The sequence below is a fragment of the Bombus vancouverensis genome, chromosome 3 (assembly GCF_051014615.1).
Source record: "Bombus vancouverensis nearcticus chromosome 3, iyBomVanc1_principal, whole genome shotgun sequence".
Lineage (NCBI taxonomy): Eukaryota > Metazoa > Arthropoda > Insecta > Hymenoptera > Apidae > Bombus > Bombus vancouverensis.
Genome location: NC_134913.1, coordinates 8,524,666 through 8,540,777, shown reverse-complemented (window position 1 = coordinate 8,540,777; position 16,112 = coordinate 8,524,666). Strand labels below are relative to the sequence as shown.

The following is a 16,112-nucleotide window of genomic DNA, read 5'->3' as shown; positions in this document are numbered from 1 at the left end:
AGAAAGCATTATATATATTCTATTCGTTTTCTATTAAATGATGTCACTATTCATTCGATCACAAAAATGTATGGCTTCTTGCTTTCACAGACTTCTTACTCGTTTCGAATCTCTCACTCTGTCGGCGAATTCAAGTGAAGAAGAGGGGATAGCGAGTTGCTTATTTTGAGTCAGAAACCAGTTATTATAGGCAAAACTTATTTCGAGATAAAACTGTAGTGTAGTATATTTCAGATTTGATTTCAGTTCTAGTATCTTAATTATCAGTCGTATACATTTTCTAAGCTTTCTTAAGGTAAGATAGGATAGTGAAAAGAGAATTGGACTTATGCTATCTCCCCTTACTATGTTCTCTGTATGTTTTTTTATTATTGTTTTTTATTTGAGTATTTGCGTTGCGTTAGATGCTGTAAAGTTTGTATATTTAACAAGTTAAGTGTATATAAAAAAATAAATATTTATCGTATCTTTTACGTGTATATAAAAATAAAAGTATTGTCTTTTTTTAAATAAATATAAAATAATTTTTTAAACGTATAAAATAAACACTATTAAAAGTAAATTATGTTATAATAATGTTATGTGTAAAATTTATAAATATTGAAATTAAATGTTATATAAAAGTATGTTTGATAAATATATAAAACCAGAGAGGAAATTTCCTCTCTGATATAACTTACACATATTTTAAGACTTATATATCTATAAAACACGGCTAGCCACTAAATATTCAACGTACTAAATATATAATGTTTAACATTTTAATATATTTATATTCATAAAGATTTTTTTTATAACAATTTGTACAAATAGTAGGTTTTCATCGTTAAATATACATATATATATAAACATTTTTAATAAAAAATAGTATATAACTATGCAATTTAGTAAACTAGTATACTTCATAAAAAATAAATTTTAGTATATCATAAAAAGCACAGTATAGCACCATAAAGATTCTTCCGAGATTCCAAAATTGTGTAAAAAATATAGTAAAATGCACAATCCTTTATACCCATATATTTAATTAATAGATTGATGTAAAGCAAAAGTATAAGCAAAAGTGTGCAAGACACTCATCTTTTATTTGAGCTATAAATATTATTAAAGCTTTGGAATTTATCATGAAATATTTTCTCTTAATTAAGTAGAAACAAGTGAGAGTAAAGCCTTTTTGTAATCTCCAGATGTATCACCCTAGAACAGAAAATTTAGGTATTAATTTAAACATTAATATTCAATTGTATGTGATGTAATCTGCAGTTAGAAATTTTTATTAGAATGAAATTTTTACTACTTTCTAATTTTAGTACTATGAGCAAAATTTTTGAAATCATATATAGTTATCTTTAATTCTTTAGATACACAGAATAACCCATTATACATCTATGAGATTATTTACCTTAATGAATAAGATATAAATCCGAACATACTGAACTAAATGTTTGATCGATAATGTAATACATATCTCATGAGTATGAGTATCATCTGAGCATCGCATTACTTAATTAGTTAAAATCAAGCTTTACTTCTATTCTATGTTTTTTTTAAAAACAATTTTATTATAGAACTATATATACAGTGTATTGCTAGAAATATATTTTAACAACATACTACAATACTTTACTAACTAATAATATATCATAAAATATTGAAGAAAGAGCAATATGAATACATACCGCAATCCAGCTTTCCAGTGATTTTCCATAACGTTCTTCAAAAGCTTTTTTAATATCACCTAAATCAATTTCACTTCGAGAAACAATGATGCGGATCAATGTTCGATCTTTTGTACCAATACCATGCATACTGGCATATAATCGCTCAGCAAAGAAACCAACTTTTGATTTTACACATTTTACTGTTGTATAAAAATCATAGCATTTATATTAAATTATATAAAACACAGTTCTTAAATTAAAACATAAATATATAGTATATAGTTCAATAATGTCAATACTACAATTTCATTGTACAGTGTTTCCCACACATCATTGTAATTATATTCAAAATCAAGAAGTTACAAATAGATAGAGCATTGTTCAGATTTCCTACAGCAAAAATAAATTTTCTAGTGTTTATTAGACATTAATAAACGTACTACAAACGTACAGATAAGGTTTTCCCAATGAAAGTGAGTCTAAGTAAGATCATATTTGTACTCATTTTAATTAGGAAGACTTCATCCATCTATTGATAATATTCTCATAAGAAAGAGATAGAAACTTTTATTTCTGTTATGCACTTTTTGCTCTGTTTTCTTTAATAATCAGTCACATGACTCTGAGGACCTGATCTAGCAAAATATGATGAGGGTGTATTGAGAATATGACTGTTACAATGATCCAGGGAACACTGTATTAGGCATTTCTATAAACAAAATACTGACCTATTCCAAGGAGACCCTTCTCAAGGCTTCCAGAAAACTCTTTCTTAATAGCAACTTCAATGTCATGACCAGATATTTTTTCATATTCAATAAAAGTCTGTCTTAATTGCTGATAGCTACGTGTTACTAAAATAGCATTAAACTGTGATTCATCTGTGCCCCATTGTTTCTCACCTATACCAAAATAAATAATTATGTTTCAAGTAAATATATTATATTACTTATATTATATTACTTATGATTAATAATTCTTATATCAAAACAAAACACAGATTTCTTTTACTTTATTAATAATTATTAAAAATAATCATATAATCCTCTTTTATTAAAAATAGTTTGTATTATTATAAATACCAGCTTCATAAAGTGCCTGAGCATCTGCTATAGCTTGTGCTTGATCTATTCCTTGATTTTCATCCCTGTTTGCTTGAACAAGAGAAACTAATAATCTTTTGAAATGTCCTGAAGTATCTCCCTTTAATTCACTTTCAAGAGATTTTCCATATACTGTTAAGAACAAAATATTTTTGAATTAATAAATATAAATGTTTTATATAATAGTCCTATATAAACTTATATTAAACTTATTTTTCTAAAATTTAATTAAAATAAATAATTGCTAGACTTACAGTTCTCATAAAATGCTGCAATAGTACGTATACCGTAATTACTCAATGTACATAAAATTTCTACAATTGCTTCCTCATCAGTTCCTAATCCACTAACTGCATCATGTAGTTCTTTAGCATAATAATGAGGTAACGGTGTCATAAGAGCAATTATAACATCTTCCAATTTCCCTGTTAATTCACTTTTTAAATCACTAACCAAATCTTTTCCATATAAAGTTTTATATGCTTCAGCAATTTCTAATCTCTGAACAATTCCTCTCCTTGTAAGTACATCAATAATAGTTTTTTCATCAGTACCAAAACCTTTCATTGCTTTACGCAACATTGTAGCATCTGCATTTGCATCAAATGGTTCCGCAGGGTATACCGTTGGAGTACACTATAGAGGATTATTTCTTTTATATCATTTTAAATAAATTAAAATATTTATAGATTTATATGTCTTTATATTATACAATTCATATATGAATAATAATTATCTTTTTACTTAAATCATTATTATAAGCTATCAACAAGTTGGTACTATGATATGTAAGAAATTTAAAAAAATATAATTTGTTAATATTAAGAAAAATGTTTGTTATCATTAAATAATATGCAAATTTTTGTCTAATATATATATTTTAGTAAAACAATATTTAGTGAATTAAAGCAAAAAACATATATTTTTTAAATATATACCTAAAATTAAAAAGCTTTTTTATATTAACATAATATGGAACTTATATCTAAAGTGTGTGTGTAGATCTTTTTTGAAAGATATAATAACTCTTATATATAAGATATAATAAACTCTTTTCCATTTAAATTAATTTTCTATATTCCAATAATTTGTGCTAAGGACATAAGTACTTTATTGCAAATTATTATGATATAAAGAATTTATAACACTAATAATATTAAATTTCTAATAAAGCATAAACTGTTTTATAAATATATATTCATAATACGAAGAGAAGTTGAACGCTGATTGATTAGCTCAAGCGAAGCAGCGATAAAAATACGGTCGATCAATGCTCATACCAAAAATAGACTAATCTTAAAAGCAGTCATTTAAAGAATGTTTTAAGCTTCTAATAAATAATTAAGAGATACTTACTTTAAACGGATAATACTGTTGTTGTGACATTTTTGACTACGCAGGGAACTGCCTAAGATAAATAAAGATAATTGTTAGTTAAATTGATCAATACCAAAGAATAATATAAATATCTGTATTGTACATTGCAATATAGTCTATAATATTATTTTTTATGTTAATTTATGCTTATATGCATGAAAATGTATTTACAATAAAAATATTTTTAAAAACTTACCAATAAACTGTTTCCGAAAAATAAAAACGGAGAGGAGCTTTACGTTTGATAGCCGGCTAACCAATGATGGGCACACCCACTTTCGCATCACGTCATGTACATACGTACATAGTTCTTTCAAGGTGCTTACTAACTAGAACGTGAGTAATGAGTAAGAGAAAAAAGGCCACAATGCTTCCAATGACATCATAACGGATACTATATGTATAAACGTATATACTTATTCTTACATATTTACTTAATCATTATGAAATCAAGATTCGGAGATGTCATCAGTTAATGTATTTTGTATGTCTTCTTATGTTTACTAAATTTGTGTTACACCATACGTGGATTTTTAAGTTTGAAATTATATTGTTGTATTTTCTTTATACTCATATAATAATAGAATAACTATAGTTCAATTGGAAATTTTATAACAACTTCTTTCGATAATTTTTAGAAGGTTATTCGACTTTCACAATTTTTTTGTTTAGTACATTCTATATTAGCAACTTTTACAAAAAGAAGAATGCAATGTAATTTATTTTAATAAATTTCTTTATTTTTATTTGCAGTTAAATATTATTTTTGTCTGTGTAAGGGAATATCAACAAAGAAGGAGTTCCAGTAACAAGTTATAAGTGTAAAATATTCAAATTTACATTTTTTATAGTTTACTTATTGCAAAAATTTAAATTTTATACATCCAAATAATTAAATTATTTTCCTGGTATTTATATAATATAATATTGATGTATTACATAAGATTTAAACATTTAATCGGATCATCTATATAAAATATAACGAAACCCGCTGATTTAATTATTTATATATAATGGTAAATTTATTAAAATTATGTTAGTTAAGTGTGGATGTTTTTATACAGATATATTTATCCGGTATGACTATTGTGAAAGAAATATACATAATAGGATAGAGGATATTTATAATTGTTATATTCCGATGTACGTAAAATTTAATATATATATGCATACAGGCATACAAATACGAAAAAATAATAAGCGTAATAAAATATATAGTGTTAATCATGCTATTGAATTAAAATAGATTGAAATTATATTTTTAAACTATCAATATATTTTTATGTATGTAGACATTAAAATGTGTTTTATACAAAATTACATGGGAATTAAATATACATATATCATATCAGTAAAAATCTTTCATTTGTAGTTTAAATCTTTCACACTAGAGTACGATTTTCATGTATCTTTCTTTTTTAAAAGATGGCTCATTAGCGCGGTAACGCCTCTTTTCTGCTAATACTCCGATCATCGACCATTCACTGATGTTCGACTACGCATCGAGATTTCAAATGTTGTTTCCTACAACATTGGCGGCATGTCGCGTTTAACCTGTTTATTTATTAAAAGAGATACACAATATAATATATTTCAATTATCTAGTAATAAGACGTTACAATTTGAGGGTTCTGCGAAAAATGGCTGATCGCTAAATTTGTTGTGTGTATGTGCATTAATACAAGGGGAAAATTCTGTGAAAGGAATAAATAACCTAACGTAATATCGATTTGTGTAAAACGCGCGTAAATATGCCGCGTACCAAAGCATCACCAAAAAAATGTGTTAAAACAACAAATTCACATCCAGGCACAAATACATGGGTTTTCCTAATGAAAGGTGCATAAATAAAAATTATTTCGTATTTAAATTTCTCTATTATATATTATTTATAACCGTTAGACATATACCAGCACTACCCAAGATGATTAAACTTATTAATAATTATAAATATTTTCCTATTATTTATTAATTTTAAATATTTTCCTATTTCTTACTGTTTCATTAGTTATACTATATTTCTTAATAATATATTCATAAAATAGATCAACATAATCTCTATGCCTTCCAGGTGATAGTTTAAATAATACAGATGGTGGTGTACCTGATGTTATTAAATTAAGACATCCAGCTACAAATCAACCTGCAATGTTTGTATTTAGTCCAGGCAATGTAACAGTACAAGAAGTTCTGACATTTGATGAAAATAAAAGGTCATGGTTTATAGATGATAATGTAAAATCTGATGGAAAGTTACATTTATCTACTCCTATTGATCCAATATTTTTAATATTACCTTATTTAAGAAAGGTAAATCTCCATTATTATATTTTACTTATTATTATATATGTTAATCTATTGTGACATAATGTAGGGATTTAATTGACTGTTATGGGTTTAATATTCTAAGTAGTAGTAAAAATATTACACTCGTAGTCACAACAAGCACAACCATTAGAACAATGTCTTTGGGATGAAGATTTTATAGAAACGACTCGTCTTACTCAATGTCAGAATTTAAAACTGACTCTAGTCGCTGACCGCAAGGGAGATGAATCTTTACAAGCTTATAAATTTAATGAAGAAAAAGCATTAATCTGGTTGCATAAGAAAGTGGAAAGAGTAATTGAAGTATTAAAACAGAAGGGCATTCATGTATCACAGGGTGCTATTAGTGCTACTTATGTTAAAAGTACTAAACTTGAAACTGCTTCAGAAGTGGGTAAGATAAATTTTGAAAAATTTTAGTAAATAGCAAATTCAATTATTGTTTCAATAAACATTCAGAGATAAAACAATATCTATTTATGTTAGGATTAGGAAAAAGGTATTAATATACTCATTTTTTGTTTAGAATATTTAAAATATGCACATGGCATTGTATCAGAGTATCTTCAAGAAGATTTATCAAAAAAATTAGCACAACATTTAAATTTAGCAGATGAATCAGAAAATAAGAAACGGAAATTAAATAGTCCTAAAGATACTGTTGAAGAAAAGAAACCTAAGAAAGATACAACTGAAAATGAATCAGTATTAAAACCAAAAACACCTGAGTCAACTAAATTAGAAAAGGTAATTTAAAAAAGGGTACTTGTATCTTACAATGCATGTTTATAATATAGGTTTTCATGATGTATCTTTTTATATAGCCTCAAAAAGCTACAATTGGTAAGAAAGAATTAGCTAGACAAAAAGCAGCAGCTGGATCCAAGAGCATTACTAGCTTCTTTAAGAAAAAATAAATTTTAGGTAATTTGAGAAATCTAAATATATAAAAATTTTTGAAATCTCAAATATTGCAATATGTATACACTCAAGTTGTAGCACTGTTATTCAGAACCAGGTTCACAACATTGTAAAAATATCTTGAAATATTTTAAATAATTGTTTAACCAATAGACAACTCTAATCAATAAGCAATTTCTTAAATATTTTTTAATATATATGTTGCAATCTCTCTACGTTGGGGAATAGAATATTTAAGTACTTATTATAATTTTGGATGTATGTAAAATATATTGTAAAAAACATAAAAATTTTGAAAATAGCAAGTTTGAACATGTAAAAGTATTGGTCGTGTTCACAATACATTATTTTTAAATTAAAAAATATATTAAAAAGTAATTTAAAATGGTTTACTTTTAAATAGATAATTTAATATTAAACTTATATGATGTCTAACTCATAACGCATTGGAAAAAAATTCATTGTAAAATATCTTAAACAATCTGGAAGAATCAATTACCAAGGATCACGAAGGTGGCCTTAAATATAACAAAATCTATTAGTTATTACAGCAAATATACTAATTACCATTATTGATAACAAAATATCAGAACTTTTATTTAAATTTTTAAATCCGTATTTGAGATTGTGTATAATTGAAAAATCTAATTGTACAATATTGTTCAACATTCATCAATTTGTATTATTGAATGTTTCTACATGTAATTTCGAAAACTAATCTAATAGTACAAGCACAAAAATAACATCTGATTTTAACATCTCAAAGTTCAATATTTTTGTATATATTTTGTACATCCATATACAGTCAAATATGTCAATATTTGAAAGCGTTTGTATTTGTTTGGCATATTTTTACTGCTCAAAATAATTGTAATCAATCAGTCATTTTTAATAAAAAGGTAAAATATTAAAAAATTAAATGTATCGTATATGTATTTAAAATATTGTTAATGTGATGTAATTATCAATTTTTGTTTCTATTAAAAGCCTAATATTAATGTAGATATTTCAAGTTCCATCATAAAAAAATGAATAAAAATTTTAACATGTATTTTGTAGTTACTAAGAAAGTCATAAAATTTTAAGAAAAGAAACATTTCAATAAATTCAAATAATAAATACTAATTTGAACAATAGTATTTAATAAGCTTTATGTTAATACAAAGTGATATAATTTAATTTGTTAATATACTAACTTGTCTCAAACTAAACTTTGTTAAGATGATATTTAAAGTAATATTGAAGAGTCAAAATAGAAAGAATATGGAGTGAACAATATTTAGGAAATTAGTATTGTTCGATTTCACACACATGAGTTTTTAAGTATTTTGAAAAAAAGATAAATCAGATATGAATATGCATAATGAACTGATACTTAGTACTTAAATTAAGAGATTGAAAATACTTAGATTGATTCACTAAGTGAAGCCACATTAAAATAAACTTTGTGACATAATAAATACATATTTTAATCATTATTAGTTTTTTATTAATAGCAGTGATGAACGTTTTGACATCAGGTATTAACACTTTATAAATCACATTAATTATGAAACTCTTCTTATTTTGTACTAATTGCAAGTCCATTACCATTCCTTTTATATCTTGTATTTTTCTTACAACTTTTTAGTAGCTTTTCTTATACTTATAGAACATCTTTATACAAAATTTAGCAAAATAACGGAATATTTCATTTATATCAAAATCTTCAATAACTTATTATAAATATTCATCTGTAAGAAAAATTATTTACTTTTTTTAATTATTTACAAATGTTTGAATTTATATATCCATGTATGTAACATTTATTTACAAGGAATATTGTAAGTTATATAAACCTTTTGTTATCAAAAATGGTTATAATTACCCAATTCAATATAATTATTGAGTACTCTATACTTATCAAAAGTAATCGTGATTAGTTGCTAAAATTTTGTATTTCTGTAATTCTAATCGAACATAGCTTAATATAGCATAATATAATAATATAGCAAACTAGCTGACATTTTTATTATATGTATATAATTGTTATGTTCAATTGTTTTGATATACAACAATTCCATTATCGTCATTAAATTTGCAACGTACCATATATTGTCTAGAAATTTTTCTGATTCTTAAAATTGGATTGCACTAAAATTTATTTATTTATTGCCTGAAGTAACTTAGAAAGGATTAATAATTTACATGTTATTGCACTCTGTTTTCAGCAGCGTACAGATTCATGGATCAAATGTCAAGTATAATAACAGTAGTTAGAAGTTAGATTGAAACATATGATAAAAAAGATGAATTTCATTTTATAACTATTAATGTTTTAATTTACAAAATTAATAAAGTACAAATATCTAGCAAACCATAGGTTCTAATTTAGGTTCTGTGATTTCTATGTCTCTGCATTTAGCATGTTGCAATTCTCTTCTTATTTCAGGTGTAATTGTATGATGAGATTGTTTCCTTAATAATCCTAATAAAGCTTCTTTTTGTTCAGAACTAATATCACCCTTATAACGTTGTACAAAAGTTAATAATGCCTGATGCCATAAAACTGGAAGCTCTCTAGGATCTCTTTCGAATCTAAAAATAAATGTTATTACTGAAATTGAAATATTACTAAAATTATATCTTAATTTTAAATTTTTACCTAAGAAAATGAAATACCACCGCATCAATAACCCTATATGGAAGAGCATATTTTTTATCTAAAAATATTCTAAGAAAAATGCTATTAGCTCCAGTGTAATCCATTTCTGCAATTTTTAATATTGCTGCTGAAGAATGTAAAGTTGGTATTGAATTTTTAGCAAGCACAGATCCAATAATAACAGCTTCTCTTAATGTACAGGTTCCAGATTCTAAAAGTGGAAGTAAAATTCCTTTCATGAAACCAGCAGGTTTATACAGTGCTTTCCGTAATGCTTGATATAAATGAAAATTTAATCTTTTATATTCTGCTAAGTCATCTCTAATTCGTGGTAATAATATTAAATTATAAAATCTTTGCGCCATTTTTTCTTTGAGATTAGAGGCAAATAGTCGAGTAGCTTGATACATTGCTGCAGCTGACCATTTTGTTGGATCAGTAATATATAATATTTGTTCCCAATTTTTTAAATTAGGAACAATTTTGAATGCTTTAGGTAATTTTCCACTGCGATATTTTGTTAATACATCTCTAACACCTTCATACATTGCTTTCACTCTTGGGTCTAATTCTTGCATTTGAATTGAGCCTGCATCTGAAAATTGAGTTTCAACTTCTGTTTTCTTTTCTGTTAACTTTTCTAATATTATATCAGCTAATGTCTTCATAGGGGCAGCATCCTTAGGCATGAACATTTGTATCGCTCTTTCATCTTCTTCATTTATTTCAAAATGTTCATAATGCAGTACAGTATCCTGTTCATCTTCACTTGATACTTCCTCTGAATCACTAAATTCAGCATTAGTGTCAAGTTTTATTAATGGTTTCTTTATAGATTTTGCACTTTGTCCAATTCCATTTTCTTCTTCAATTTCCATTTGTTGTCGTCTGGCTTGAGATAGGATTCGTTTTGTAAGAGCAGGGTCCACAAACTATACAGTTGCAATCAAAGTTATATATTAAAAATTAATTTATACTAAATATCTAAAATGATTTATTATAGTATAAGCGATGTAAATGTAAATTAATTTTAAAAATATTATATTTTATTCCATGACAAATTATACTAAAAGACTAAACTTTATCAATCAGAATTGCTACTGTGTTTTAAGAATAACACACTCAATAATAAAATATTAATCAAAATCATTTTTGTATTAAAAAAATGAAGATATATAAATCTAACCTTATCATCATCTTCGTGGCGAATTCTGACCTTTCGCCTGTTGTTCGATTTTACAGCTTTTTCTTCTTCTATTTGATCACCTAAGGCTGTTTTAGGTTGCTTAGAAACCTTTATTTTTTTTGCTTTGCCCATCTTATTATTTTACAATACTTCATACAATCAAGAAAAACATGTGACGCAAATCATGAACATAGAAATATAAAGAATAGGAACCAAGCAATAACTGAAGTCATTTCCGAGGAGCGGGAAATGTGATATTTTGGAGCCACATCGGTGATTGGTTATGATCGCGCAAACGCAATCTTATTTTGATCGAATAAGAATGAATCAGTAAAACTGGATAATTGGTTTATTTTTTCTTTTTGATATACGTTATTGAATCAGTGACCAATGATCAATGCGACCCCAAGTATCCCGTGACCATAATCTAAAACATTATTTTATTGTATGCGAATAATAAATAAATTTTTATTTTTAATAAAATTACATCGTTACTAAAGATAAAGAGATTTAACTTCACTTGTGATATTAATATACATACTATATTTGTAACTCTGGTTTATATCCTATTTTTATATGATTTATATATCTATTTTATTATTTATCTATTTTAACAGATTGTTTTATGTAGTGCTCGTGGTGCAGAGATTTGCCAAGGGGAGATTTGAATTTTTCATGTTGGACTTATCTGTAATATCCATATTGTAAATTTGATCCAAGCTGTAAAATCTAAATTATACCTAGAACATTTTAAATATTTTAAATGTTATTAATTAAATTCTTTATATAATCAGAGAGATTTCCTCTCAGATATAATATATTAATGCAATTTAAATATTTAGTAAGCTTTACGCAAAATTTTGAAAGAAAACTTTATGAACAGCAATATAAGCAGAAATATAAAGCTTTGTTAAACTTTCAGATAATTATAAAGATAATCATAAAGATATATTATGAAGATAAAATTTTAAGAGATTAAATGTTAAAAACTTTTTAAGTAAAAGAATGATTTGCAGTTATATTCCGTATTTAATTATGAAGTTGTAGATTTGTATGTTTTAGAATTGTAAAAAATTACCGGTGTTACAGTCGAATATCGAAAATTGTGGATATTACAGTCAAGTAAATATTCGGTTCGGTTTAGGCGGGAAGATTACTCCAAGAATAGTGTGTGTTTTTATACTGCATTAACAGAACCTAAGTTGTTCAAGTAAAGATAATATTTACATTAAATTTTAAAATAATTGTAAAAATAAATTTAGAACAATGCCACCAAAAATATCAATGGATTATGCAAAAGTTAGGGGTGAGTATTTATATTATAAACTAACCACTACAAAAGAATATATCGTAATTTAGACACATCTAACAAGTTGTTTAATTTCTCTGTTATTTTAGAACAATTAAAGATCTTTTTGACGAGCTTTGTAGCAATAGATAATGAAACTGGCAAGAAAGCACTTAAATATAAGACACAACTCAGTAATATTGCTCACCGTGAACAAGTAGATTTACTAATAGAATTAGATGATATACATGACTTCGATGATGAATTAGCGATATCTATTGCAAACAATACTAGAAGATATGTCAATTTACTTTTGGAGGTAAGTTTATATTTATAATATGGATATAATATATAGGGATCTTAATATGTTCATAATGCAAGACAGAAACATACTTCTCTCTTATACCCAAATATATGATACATATCTTGTTCATTCATCAACAAACATGATTGGAAATTTAGGAATTTAAGATAAAGAAGAATATATTGGTGAATTTACAGAAAGAATATTACGTTCCTTATATTGTTATTGAATCAATTATGTTTCATTTTATTCTGCTAAATTATAATGTTCAATTGAGTTATTTCTTACATAATGCTTATAATTCAGTCATTCATTCATAAATTATTTTATAAAGAGTGGACCTGTCTCAGGTTTATCATATCGTCTGTTATTATATTTGATTAAGGAATATCATAAATCACATATGGACATTGTGAACATGTTAATATATTTGTTTTTTAATATGGCATTGAGAAGTTATTTATTACATTGATTGAAAAGATGTATTTACATTTACGTAGCTTATTCAAGAGATGTTACCTGAGTTAAAAGAAAGACCTGTACCACCAAAAGATGCTTTGGATGTATATATTGAACATAGATTATTAATGGAAAGTCGTAACAGACATGACGGAGAGCAACGAGATCCGAGAAATAAATATGCCCCAGAACTTATGAGACGCTTGTATATCATTTTAATATTCATTTTTGTCTCTATATATAAATATATAATATTATATAATACAAACAAATTTTATGAACATTTCAGTGAAGTGTATTTCAAGGATTTTGAGACAGCAAAAGCATATTCTGTGAGAGATATAAAAGCTGACAAAATAGGAAAACTAGTTACAGTGAGAGGTATAGTAACAAGATGCAGTGATGTAATGCCCCTTCTTGTTGTTGCTACATATACATGCGATCAATGTGGTGCTGAGACATTCCAACCAGTAAGAAATGAATGATTCTTTTATGTTACAGGATGGAACAAAAATTTAATAAAATTGAAACTTTTAGGTTCAATCTCTCAAATATATGCCATTACGACAATGTCCCAGTGATGATTGTCGTATAAATAAAGCTGGTGGTGTGTTAGATATGCAAACAAGAGGATCAAAATTTGTGAAATTTCAGGAAATAAAAATACAAGAACATGTAAGTTTTGTATATGTGTATAAGTTTTTTATATTCATAAATATTTGGTAATAATTTTTATAATTGTAGTAATCATATTTTAATAATTCTAAGAGCGATCAAGTTCCAGTGGGTCATATTCCAAGAACATTAACAATATACTGCAGAGGTGAAACAACAAGAAAATGTTTACCTGGGGATCATGTACTTATCACGGGTATTTTTTTACCTATTATAAAATCTGGTTTTAGCGTTCGAGTGGGTGCAGCTCTTCTAAATGAAACTTATTTAGATGCACATGTATGTAATCGATTGTTTTAATAATTTTATAATATCGTAATATATCTAACATACTTAAATATATATATTTTTTATGGTTTAGAGAATTGTCTGTCTCACTAATTCACAAACTGCTGATGATAGTAACGCAGTATTAACAAACGATGAATTATCCTTAATAGTGGAGGAAGATTTTTATGGTAAATTAGCTCGTTCTATCGCTCCAGAAATTTATGGACTTGAAGATGTTAAAAAAGCGCTGTTATTACTGCTAGTTGGTGGTACAGATAAACAAAGAGAGGATATTAAAATTAGAGGTTGTTTAACATTTAAGATTATTGTTTATATACATATTTTTTTTTCGCTTTATTATATCTATCATTTGTAGGTAATATTAATATTTGTTTAATGGGTGATCCTGGAGTTGCCAAGTCTCAGTTACTTTCGTTTATAACGAGATTAGCTCCTCGATCTCAGTACACAACTGGTAGAGGATCTTCTGGAGTAGGTCTAACTGCTTCAGTTATGAAAGATAATTTAACTGGCCAAATGATGCTCGAAGGAGGAGCTTTGGTATTAGCTGACGAAGGTGTTTGTTGCATCGACGAATTTGATAAGATGGCAGATGCTGATCGAACTGCTATTCATGAGGTGATGGAACAACAAACTATATCGATTGCCAAAGCAGGAATTACAACTCGCTTGAACGCAAGAGTTTCGATATTAGCTGCGGCAAATCCTGCTTATGGTAGATATAACCCAAAAAGAACAATTGAGCAGAATATTCAATTACCTGCTGCTTTATTATCACGATTTGATTTATTATGGTTAATTCAGGATCGTGCAGATCGCGGTAATGACTTGAAGTTAGTATTTGTACAAATATATTTTTTTATTTACATATACAGAATTTTCACGGATTTACTATTCAACTAGTAGAAAAGTGTGAGAATATAAAATAATTTAATCAATATATTTTTTCAGAATGGCTCAACACATAACTTACGTTCATCAGCATTGCATACAACCACCTATGGAATCGCAAGCTTTGGATATGAATTTAATTAGAAGATATATTACTGTATGTAAAACGAAACAGCCTGTTGTTCCAGAAGAATTGACTGATTATATAGTTGGTGAGAATTTTATTAAATTTCTCTAATGTGATACTTATCACAGTATGCATAATTATATTTTTGAACAATTGCTATTTCCAGAGTCCTACGTGGAAATGAGGAAAGCAGCTCGTAACAGCCAGGACAAAACTTTTACATCTGCACGTAATTTATTAGCGCTTTTACGTCTATCGACTGCACTGGCGCGTCTAAGATTATCAGATGTCGTTGAAAAGGCGGATGTTATTGAGGCGAATAGATTAATAGAGATGTCTAAATATTCTATTAACTATTCTGAAACGTTATCAACAAATGTCCAAGAAAACCCAATGAGCCGAATTTTCTACCTTATTAAAGAACTAGCAAGCAATACGAAAACTGTTAAAGTATCAGATATATTGGAACGATGTACTACTAAAGGATTTAAACCCGACCAAATTAACGATTGTATCGAAGAATACGAGGCATTGAATGTGTGGCAAGTAAATCAGACAAGAACACAAATTACGTTTATTTAAATTTTCGTTTCGTGTGGATTTAATATGCCGCTAAACGTTATTTTTATACTTTTATATTTTGAAAAGTACTCTTATATATTTTCACTCATCATTATAAGAAAACTTTGTATGTTAGTGGCATAAATTTTATTTATATATTCATGAATTCTTTTAATTATACATCACCTAAAACATATGTATCAATATAATAGTCTATTTTGTATGATGTGTATATATTTCGTAAAAATAAGGCGAGCAAAGACAATAGTCGGTGGCGGCCCGTAACGTCTTTGGAA

General features: G+C 26.6%; 4 protein-coding genes across 8 annotated transcripts; 2 read left to right on the top strand and 2 right to left on the bottom strand.

The window, feature by feature from the left end:
• The first annotated feature begins 179 nt into the window (after positions 1 to 179).
• On the top strand, positions 180 to 9,988 carry LOC117165724 (ribonuclease H2 subunit B). 2 transcript variants are annotated; one of them, XM_076617262.1, is made up of 5 exons: positions 180 to 295; positions 6,213 to 6,451; positions 6,578 to 6,863; positions 6,996 to 7,216; positions 7,294 to 9,988. In XM_076617262.1, exons 2-5 carry the CDS (start codon positions 6,290 to 6,292, stop codon positions 7,384 to 7,386), a joined length of 762 nt encoding a protein of 253 aa, XP_076473377.1. In that variant the 5' UTR covers positions 180 to 295; positions 6,213 to 6,289; the 3' UTR covers positions 7,387 to 9,988. The 2 variants fall into 2 exon arrangements, with proteins under 2 accessions (XP_076473377.1, XP_033204948.1); XM_033349057.2 differs by lacking the exon at positions 180 to 295 and adding an exon at positions 5,567 to 5,980.
• LOC117165723 (annexin B9) lies at positions 748 to 4,488 on the bottom strand. The gene is made up of 7 exons (XM_033349056.2): positions 4,338 to 4,488; positions 4,121 to 4,172; positions 3,019 to 3,400; positions 2,744 to 2,896; positions 2,390 to 2,563; positions 1,680 to 1,861; positions 748 to 1,197 (listed from the first exon to the last, which is right to left on the bottom strand). The coding sequence occupies exons 2-7, from the start codon at positions 4,148 to 4,150 to the stop codon at positions 1,144 to 1,146; spliced, it is 975 nt and encodes a 324-aa protein (XP_033204947.1). The 5' UTR covers positions 4,151 to 4,172; positions 4,338 to 4,488; the 3' UTR covers positions 748 to 1,143.
• bys (Bystin) lies at positions 8,857 to 11,439 on the bottom strand. Its single transcript, XM_033349049.2, has 3 exons — positions 11,221 to 11,439; positions 10,035 to 10,966; positions 8,857 to 9,967 (listed from the first exon to the last, which is right to left on the bottom strand). The coding sequence occupies exons 1-3, from the start codon at positions 11,350 to 11,352 to the stop codon at positions 9,739 to 9,741; spliced, it is 1,293 nt and encodes a 430-aa protein (XP_033204940.1). The 5' UTR covers positions 11,353 to 11,439; the 3' UTR covers positions 8,857 to 9,738.
• Positions 11,440 to 11,568: 129 nt separating this feature from the next.
• Mcm7 (minichromosome maintenance 7) lies at positions 11,569 to 16,039 on the top strand. Of its 4 annotated transcripts, XM_076617250.1 has the most exons (12): positions 11,641 to 11,665; positions 11,838 to 11,910; positions 12,365 to 12,526; positions 12,619 to 12,827; positions 13,313 to 13,476; positions 13,561 to 13,741; positions 13,809 to 13,946; positions 14,040 to 14,225; positions 14,308 to 14,521; positions 14,593 to 15,070; positions 15,189 to 15,340; positions 15,422 to 16,039. In XM_076617250.1, the coding sequence occupies exons 3-12, from the start codon at positions 12,487 to 12,489 to the stop codon at positions 15,835 to 15,837; spliced, it is 2,178 nt and encodes a 725-aa protein (XP_076473365.1). In that variant the 5' UTR covers positions 11,641 to 11,665; positions 11,838 to 11,910; positions 12,365 to 12,486; the 3' UTR covers positions 15,838 to 16,039. The 4 variants fall into 4 exon arrangements, with proteins under 4 accessions (XP_033204936.1, XP_076473365.1, XP_076473367.1 ...); XM_033349045.2 differs by lacking the exon at positions 11,838 to 11,910 and having other exon boundaries at positions 11,569 to 11,665; XM_076617252.1 differs by lacking the exons at positions 11,641 to 11,665; positions 11,838 to 11,910 and adding an exon at positions 11,759 to 11,777.
• The last annotated feature ends 73 nt before the right edge of the window (positions 16,040 to 16,112 follow it).

Bases quoted from the DNA above. Each gene is read 5' to 3' on its own strand.
- LOC117165723 (XM_033349056.2), bottom strand. From the start codon at position 4,150: ATGTCACAACAACAGTATTATCCGTTTAAA. The intron at 2,564-2,743 runs GTATTTATAATA...ATTTTGGTATAG, and splicing joins TCAGGCACTTTATGAAGCTG to GTGAGAAACAATGGGGCACA. The intron at 1,862-2,389 runs GTCAGTATTTTG...TTTATACAACAG, and splicing joins GAAGGGTCTCCTTGGAATAG to TAAAATGTGTAAAATCAAAA.
- bys (XM_033349049.2), bottom strand. From the start codon at position 11,352: ATGGGCAAAGCAAAAAAAATAAAGGTTTCTAAGCAACCTAAAACAGCC. The intron at 10,967-11,220 runs GTTAGATTTATA...GCAACTGTATAG, and splicing joins GCCACGAAGATGATGATAAG to TTTGTGGACCCTGCTCTTAC. The intron at 9,968-10,034 runs GTAAAAATTTAA...ATTTATTTTTAG, and splicing joins GTGGTATTTCATTTTCTTAG to ATTCGAAAGAGATCCTAGAG.
- Mcm7 (XM_033349045.2), top strand. From the start codon at position 12,487: ATGCCACCAAAAATATCAATGGATTATGCAAAAGTTAGGG. The intron at 12,527-12,618 runs GTGAGTATTTAT...CTGTTATTTTAG, and splicing joins GGATTATGCAAAAGTTAGGG to AACAATTAAAGATCTTTTTG. The intron at 15,341-15,421 runs GTGAGAATTTTA...TGCTATTTCCAG, and splicing joins ATTGACTGATTATATAGTTG to AGTCCTACGTGGAAATGAGG.
- LOC117165724 (XM_033349057.2), top strand. From the start codon at position 5,893: ATGCCGCGTACCAAAGCATCACCAAAAAAATGTGTTAAAACAACAAAT. The intron at 6,452-6,577 runs GTAAATCTCCAT...TTACACTCGTAG, and splicing joins TATTACCTTATTTAAGAAAG to TCACAACAAGCACAACCATT. The intron at 6,864-6,995 runs GTAAGATAAATT...TTTTTTGTTTAG, and splicing joins TGAAACTGCTTCAGAAGTGG to AATATTTAAAATATGCACAT.